General features: G+C 49.6%; 1 protein-coding gene across 1 annotated transcript; it reads right to left on the bottom strand.

Moving 5' to 3' along the window:
• Window positions 1-4851: 4851 nt before the first annotated feature.
• On the bottom strand, window positions 4852-7028 carry ATOH1 (atonal bHLH transcription factor 1). The gene has a single exon (XM_007450021.1). The coding sequence runs from the start codon at window positions 6899-6901 to the stop codon at window positions 5843-5845; it is 1059 nt and encodes a 352-aa protein (XP_007450083.1). The 5' UTR covers window positions 6902-7028; the 3' UTR covers window positions 4852-5842.
• Between the last annotated feature and the right edge of the window lie 253 nt (window positions 7029-7281).

Below are 7281 nucleotides of genomic sequence, written 5' to 3'. Positions count from 1 at the left end.
CGGAGCGGCTGGGCCCGTGAGCCGTGGCCGCTGAGCCTGCGCGTCCGGGGCCTGTGCTCCGCAGTGGGAGAGGCCACAACAGTGAGAGGCCCGCATACCGCAAAAAAAAAAAAAAAAGAAAAATGCTACCTCACCCCCAGGTTGAGGACCCCCCCAATCCTAGTCCTTCCCCCACCAGCACCACAGAGACAAGAGTTTGTAGGGGCAGAAAGCAACAAGGATTGTGAGCAACTGTCTCTGGAAGAGAAAAATAAGTGGCTAGTGGCCTCAAAGAACAACTACCTCCCTTGGATTGGGAAATCCCAAGACAGCCACCTGAGATCCTAGCCCACACCTTTCTTCCTCATCCTGAGAATAGCTGGGCCTGGTGAACCTGCTGGCCATCAAAATACCATTTCCTTTATGAGATCACTTAACTCTTTGATCAGAATTGTTAAAACTAAAACCAAAACCAGAAAACTTATATTGGAGAGCATCTAGTTTTTCATGCCTTTGGGGGAAATTTCCGGTTTCCCTGAAGAAAAGTATGAGCTTGCAGCGTGGGCCTAGGCTCCCTGAAGATTAGTCAGCAAGACCCACTTTTATGTGCCTCTTGTTTTTGGAAGCAGGGCTGAAATAGCAAAAGGCACTCTGGAATGGAGAGAGGCCCAAAATCTTTGCTCCAGAATGCTTAGTTCTGCTTTTCTGAAGGAGCGGCAGGAAAGAAAGTCGTATACTTGTGTCTGAGCCCTGGATGGTGAGAGACAGTGCCCGTGCACTCTTTCCAGTTAAACTCTCAGCCTCCACAGACAGAGAGACTATAGAACATTTTAGCATAAGCGGGGGACTGAAGAACTGAATCTTTGACGAGAAGAGGCGATCGCATCTTCCAGGGGCAAGCCCTGGGCCGGAGAGTCGCGCGGCGAGTCCGCGAGGCCCTTGGCGCCGCAGGGAGGGTGCGCCGGCTCCCCGGTCCCGCTCCACGGCTTCAGGTGCCTCCGCCCGTCCCGGACGACCCCGCGGCTCGCCCGCCGCCGCCGCCAGCTTCCCCTCCCCGTGGCATCGCCTGGCTTTAGCTCTGCGCGCCTTCTCTCCTCGCCTGGCCGGTTGCCGGGAGGGGCAGTGGGCGGTGGCGGCTCCCGCTGCGAAGCTGGGGGAGGAGAGGGGCCGGGACCGGGCGCGGGAGGCGGCGAGAGATGCTCGCTGCTGCGAGTTCTGCCGGTGGGGGGCCCAGGAAGGCCGCGGACGGGGAGGAGGCCGAGGTTGAGGAGGCCGGGGAGGGGTGATGATGGTGTTAAATGTGGCCGCGCAGCTCCCCGGGGAGCTGCCTGAAAGGAGAGTGCGCTCACCAGCTGACAGCGCGTGCTCCGCTCCAGACGCTCGGCACCGCGGCCAGGAGTCTCTGCCAGCCCCTCTATTGTCAGCCGTCCTCTAATTAAGAAACGCTCCCATTACGGCAAAGCACCTCCACGCTTCTTGGTTCCTGTCCTTTTCTTTATCTAACCCCGACTTCCCTCCTCCCCGGCCTCTCCCCTGCATCCCAGGATTTAACCCGTTCTGCGCTCCGTTCGCCTCTTCTTGCTAGTGGCCTAGCAGAAGGGGAGGGACCTCCGTGGGCCGCGTCCAGGACTCTGCCCGACCTAGTGGGGAGGATGGCTGGTGAGAGCAGGGGTCAAAAGCAGCGAGGAAAACTTCACCTTGATTCCAACTACCTCCCAGCCCCTATCTCCCACCCCATCTCGCAACACCGATGGCAAGCGATCCAACGACGAGAGGTCGCGTTTAACTCTCACTAGGACTTGCTGGGGTTTCCACAGTGCAGTTGACAAGTCTAGATTGCAGTTGTCAAATGGGTCTTGAACTTTCCAATGAGCAGAGGGGAGAAGTAATTACAAGATATCCTTTTAATGAAAGACTGCTTGCTTGGCTCAGGTTTAAATCTATAAAATCAATAGAAAGGCCTAATGAAAGCCTTGGTTAAGATTAAGGAAATTAACCACCCCCCTTTTTTTTCTGGTCAGGCTGGACCCCCAGTGAACAAGGTACCACGGAGAAGTGTTTAAACTTGACAGTTGCCTAAAAGAAAGTTCCTTCAGTTTTCTGTGAAATCAAATACGTTTCAAAAAGTGTGGTGAGCCAAAATCCTCCACAAATAAAAGTGGTGGTGGGATGGAAGACAGAATATAAAGCAAGCTGTTTAACGTATATCAAACTCTAGAAAGCACCAGCAGCCTGGCAAAAGACTAACCCGATTTATCTATCTTCATTACTTTAAGAAATGCTGCCTCTTTGTTTGTTTGGGTGATATTAAGCATGCTTAACTTGCACACATAGTTGATTCCTTTGCTAGTATCTTGGATACTTGGATCTGACTTTGGAAGGTAGAAGCTAATTGCTAATAATGGAGAGAAAGGAACCAGTCAGCATGGCAGGAGTGGTCTGGCATATGGGGAATGAGCGCTCAGAAATACTCAATATTCAAGTTTCCAAAATATTAATGAGATTATAGCAACCTGCAGCTATATGTTACAGCTTGTTAATGGAGTGTAAGAGAGCAGAGCTGCCAAACGTTTGTTATGCAAACTTCATAGCAGAACCTTAAAACGGAAATGTGATTGGACATATCTTTCAAAGAAATGCCAGTGTTAAAAGAAAGAAAGTAATAGAATGAAGGAAAGAAAAGAGGTGAAAGTCCTCATTTGAACTTTGAGCACTTAATTTATCAGAAAGTAATTTGGCTTTTTTCCTGCATATCTTGATGGGTCAGAAGAATTCATCCTCACTTTTCAATCAGTGTGATACAGAATTTCCAATCTGATATTTCTGTATGGCTGTTCTTCTCTTCAGAAGAGATGGAAAGTGATCCCATTGAATGAAGCTGGCATTTTCTCCAGTTCATATATAACGCCACTAACATTTAAAAGTATAAATATCATTGTGGTACAAGGGGGAAAGAAGACCCCTGAACATTTACATAGCTGTATCTCCTATCGATTTTCTTAGAGAAAATTTTGTGAGCACATTGACCTAGTGGGTGGGAGTAGTAAGCTCCAGTTCTGGGTATGGACAATTTTCTAGCTGTGTAATTTTGGGGCAACTCAGGGGGAGTCGTTTCTTCATTTTTAAAAGATGGGAAGGAAGAGTTTTGAAATTTCTACGAGTCCATGAAAAGAAAAGTAATAACTTGTAAGAAGCTTTTAACTCTGGTTAACACAAAAGGAGCAGAAACTGTTTTGGGAAATGAAATATCGATTATTTTCCTTGAGAAAAAAATATCGCAGCTTTATTTTTCTTAGTCCTGTCATTCCCCTACTCATTCGTAACAGGTGAAAGCATTCTAGGTCCTCTTCTCTCTTTCTATCCACACATGCACGCAAACAAACCAAGCCAAAAAACTATTAAAAAATATGTGTGTGCACATTCTGCAAGGTTGCTGTATGTCCATGCCTGTTGAGTCTGCTTATTGAGAGCGAAATGGAAATGTGTTAGAAGCAATCGCTTGATTTATTCAGCAGCCTGAAGATTCCTGATATTTATCGGGAGCACGGCAAACTCATTGGGTGCAAAAGGTTATCTAGGGGACAGGTGCATTGTTTCTGCCCCTGGAAAGCGTCACGAGCCGCCGCTCACCTCTCGCAGAGTGCTGGCGGAGGCTCTGGCTTCCCTTGGTCCTAGGCTTCAGGTGAAAGCCATGGATCCCTAGGTGGTCAGCTAATAGCTTCTTCCGCGGTTCCCTGCTCAAGACCAGAACTGTACTCCCTCACCCATTACTTTTTCCACAAACCCAGTTTGTGTCGCTCTCCTTTTTTTCAAGGTGCTGGCGGGGAGAAGAGGACGCAGGAGCAATTAAGCTAAACTTCTCTCGCTGCGCCCTCCCCCCAGCCCGCTTCCCAGTTCTCGCAATTTGTTATCTCAATGTAGACACAAAAACACAAAGGATTTAGCCTAAAATCAACCTCTCAAATCCAGCGAAGTTTAGCCAGTGGAAATTCGGCCACTCTTTAGTTTAACAAATAGTTTGCCAAAAACATTTTTAAAGGTCTGCTTTCTGATCTCTCCCATACACGCGCTGTATTGGCTTTTTCAAAATCTATGATCCTGAGAACCAGAATATACTTTTCCTGAGGACCCTGAGGTGAGAGTGAGCGCACTGTTAGCTTCTGTGACCGACTCAAAAATGTAGTTAAATGTTTTCTACAAAGGCATTAAGTCAGAAGGACAAAATTAAAGCAAACATCATCTTCATTGGAAGAAGCAGAATTGTTTGGAAAGAAAAAAAATGAGTGTAGCTCAATGATTTCCTAGGACGACTGCTCATTGGATCAATGAGCCTCGATACCCCTTTCCCCTCAAGTTCTTCTCCATTGTTCTCTTTTCCTCTCCCTGCCTCTCTCACTCCCCCCAGAAAGAGGAGAGAAAGTGAGAGACAGAGGGAGGAAAGGAGAGAAAGCTTGTGTTGTGTATTTGAACTACAAGAAAAGCTTTCAGCCTGGCTAAAGTTTTTATGAAGTGAAATAGCTAATCCTGGTAAAGTTCACTACCCCTGGCTAGATCCTAAGAGATCTCAATTTCTTGCAGGAATTGTTGGGAATGGAATAAGGAAGCATGGAAAGATCCTGGAGAGATTCTAGAGGCACAGTTGTACTGCAAGTTTGGGAAAGGTTTTACCTCACAATTTAATTATTGACTTAAACATTTTTCTATATAGGATTTCTGGTACTATGTGAAGGCACAAGGTCTGTGACGGAATTTTTTTCTTCAAAACTCTTGGGTCACACAAATTTGCATTTAATAGAAGACAATCCAAATCTTCAAGGTCATTTTAAACCGTTTTTAATGCTTATATTAGAATGAAATAAGTGACAAACAGAAGTTATTTTCACGTTTATTTTTATAATTTGCAAAAGGAATACATAAAACAATGGCAGTTGGCTTTGCTAAGTTAAAATAAAATGATCTCGAGTAGAAAACGTAAAAAAAAAAACGAATCAAGATAAGTAGAAATGGTAGCAAACACTCGATAATAAATAAGTTTTCTAATATTAACAAAGCAGAATAAAATTGACCAAATGCTTTTGACACTACTAGATGTGGTTTTTTTATTTAATTTTTAAAAACAAACATTTGCAAAGAGCTTAAGGGTAAGTGGCCGTGTTTAAAAAACAGAAACAAAACTGGTCTGCAATTGGCAGTTGAGTTTGTCCCAGAGCCGCAGCAGTAGCGGCTGATAAAGTGCGTGCGCCAAGTTTCCTAAAAGACGCCAAGGTTCTCGCGGTCCGATATACATACTGGGTATGTTTATACGATATAGAAACCTCAAAGTTCCTTGCTTTCTGACAGTTCCATAGTCAAAAGTTATCCACTTTGGAAGCATTAACTTCGCGTTTCATAATGCATTTTGGGAGACAACCTCGGAATACTCACTCTCCCATACGTGAGTGCGCGCAACACACAGGGATGGATGCCCAGGGGATAAAATAAATCAAACACAAACCAGTGACAGAGAAGAAGATGCGACGTTTTAGCAGCGTATTGGCAGCAGGGAACTAGAATAATGATGCTATGTATGAGTACATATAATTATACCTTATCTCTCTACAAGGGGAGCAGACTGTGGGAGGAAAGAACCCAACTTTAACAGCAAGCTTTCACCGAACAATATGGACGACAGGGAGTTTGGAACAGCGGCGGCTTTTGCAAACCATCAAATGTAGCTGCCATCTGAAGCCAAGCCGTTGCTAAACAACGACCATCGCTTAGCAAAATTTAAAAGGGTGCGGGGATCTTTGCCCGCGGGGCTTTCCGCGCCCTGGGAGAGGGTGATTTTGTTTCTGTCTCAGTTTTCCGGGTTTCTGTCACCTTCCTAACTTGCCTCATCCGAGTCACTGTAATGGGAATGGGGGGAAAACTCTCCGTCGCTTCTGTGGGACCGCGGCGAAGTTTTGCTACTTTCTTCCTGCACTGGCTGCAGGATGCCCCCAGGCAGCGAAGGCGACAAGTTCTTTTGCGCCATCATCGCCGTCAGGGCGCTGTCCTCGAAAGTCGAGAAGTGCAGAGCTTCCAGCTGCATCGAGTATCCTCCGGCGGAGGCCGGGGCCGAAAAGCGAGTCCGGCAGCTTCCGGGCGGGGTCGGCCGCTGCCCCACTCCCGAGGCTGGCGGCGTCCCCGCCGCGGTCGCGGTGCCCGCGCCTGCTTCGTAGGGGACGGCGGCGCGAAGTTGGTGGTGTCCGCTCTTGCATGATGCTGGCGGCGGCGGCGGTTGGTCCCCGCCGCTGGGCGTTTGAAGCAGCTCGGACAAGGCGTTAATGTAGATTTGGGCCATCTGCAGGGTCTCATACTTGGACAGCTTCTTGTCGTTGTTGAAGGACGGGATAACGTTGCGAAGCTGGTCGAAGGCGTGGTTCAACCCGTGCATCCTGCGTCGCTCCCTGGCGTTGGCCGCCAGCCTCCTTTGCTTCTGCACCCCGTTCACCTGTTTGCTGGAAGGGGCGCGCTGGCGGCTGCAGCCCAGCTCGTCTACCACCACCCCGCCTTTCAGCTTGCACAGCTGTTCCCGCACTTTCACCGGCCCCGGGCTCTTGCTGCTGCCACTGCCGCCGCTCCTTCTCACCAGCTCTCCCCGGCCGTCCGCCTCGTCCCGGGGCGCCGCGGCCTCGGAGGCACCCAGCTCTGGGGAATGGAGCAAGAACTGGGCGGCGCGTGCCGTGCAGATGCCCTGCAAAGTGGGAGCCAGCCAGGCGCGTGGGTCGGTGCTGTCCAGGAGGGACAGCTCGGCCGGATAGACCGGATGCTCTCTCGTCTGCAGGGTCGCAGGTGGCTGTGATGGCGGCGGCTGCGGGAGGTGGTGCGGCTGGGGATGGCGGTGGTGGTCCCCCAGCTCCTTCACTTCAGCCCACTCTTGTGCATGCAGCAGGCGGGACATTGCACTGCAGAAGCTCGGAGGCGCAGGGTTGGAGGAGCCGCTGGCAAACAAGCTCAACAAAAAAAACCCTTCCCGGGTCTCTACTGCAATGTCTTATTTTTTTTCTCCTCAACCCTCCCCCACCCACTCGGAGATCACACACCAGGTCGCGTGCAACGAAGCTTCTCCGGTTGCTGAAGGCGCTGCGCCCCTTTAAAAAGCGGCACGCGCCAGTGTGTCTTCCCCCCGCTCCTCTCCCAGCCCCCTCCTCGCGCCGGTCGCGTGTCTGCTCAGCCAATGGAGGGCGCGGGCAGGCGCGTGCGAGCAGCCAATCAAAGAGTTTTTACACCCGGGGAAAAGTTCCTGCTAACCAAGCGCTCGGGCGCCCGCTCTAGGGTTTT

Source organism: Lipotes vexillifer, unplaced genomic scaffold (assembly GCF_000442215.2).
Source record: "Lipotes vexillifer unplaced genomic scaffold, Lipotes_vexillifer_v1.1 scaffold178, whole genome shotgun sequence".
Lineage (NCBI taxonomy): Eukaryota > Metazoa > Chordata > Mammalia > Artiodactyla > Lipotidae > Lipotes > Lipotes vexillifer.
This window is presented reverse-complemented; position numbering and strand designations above follow the sequence as displayed.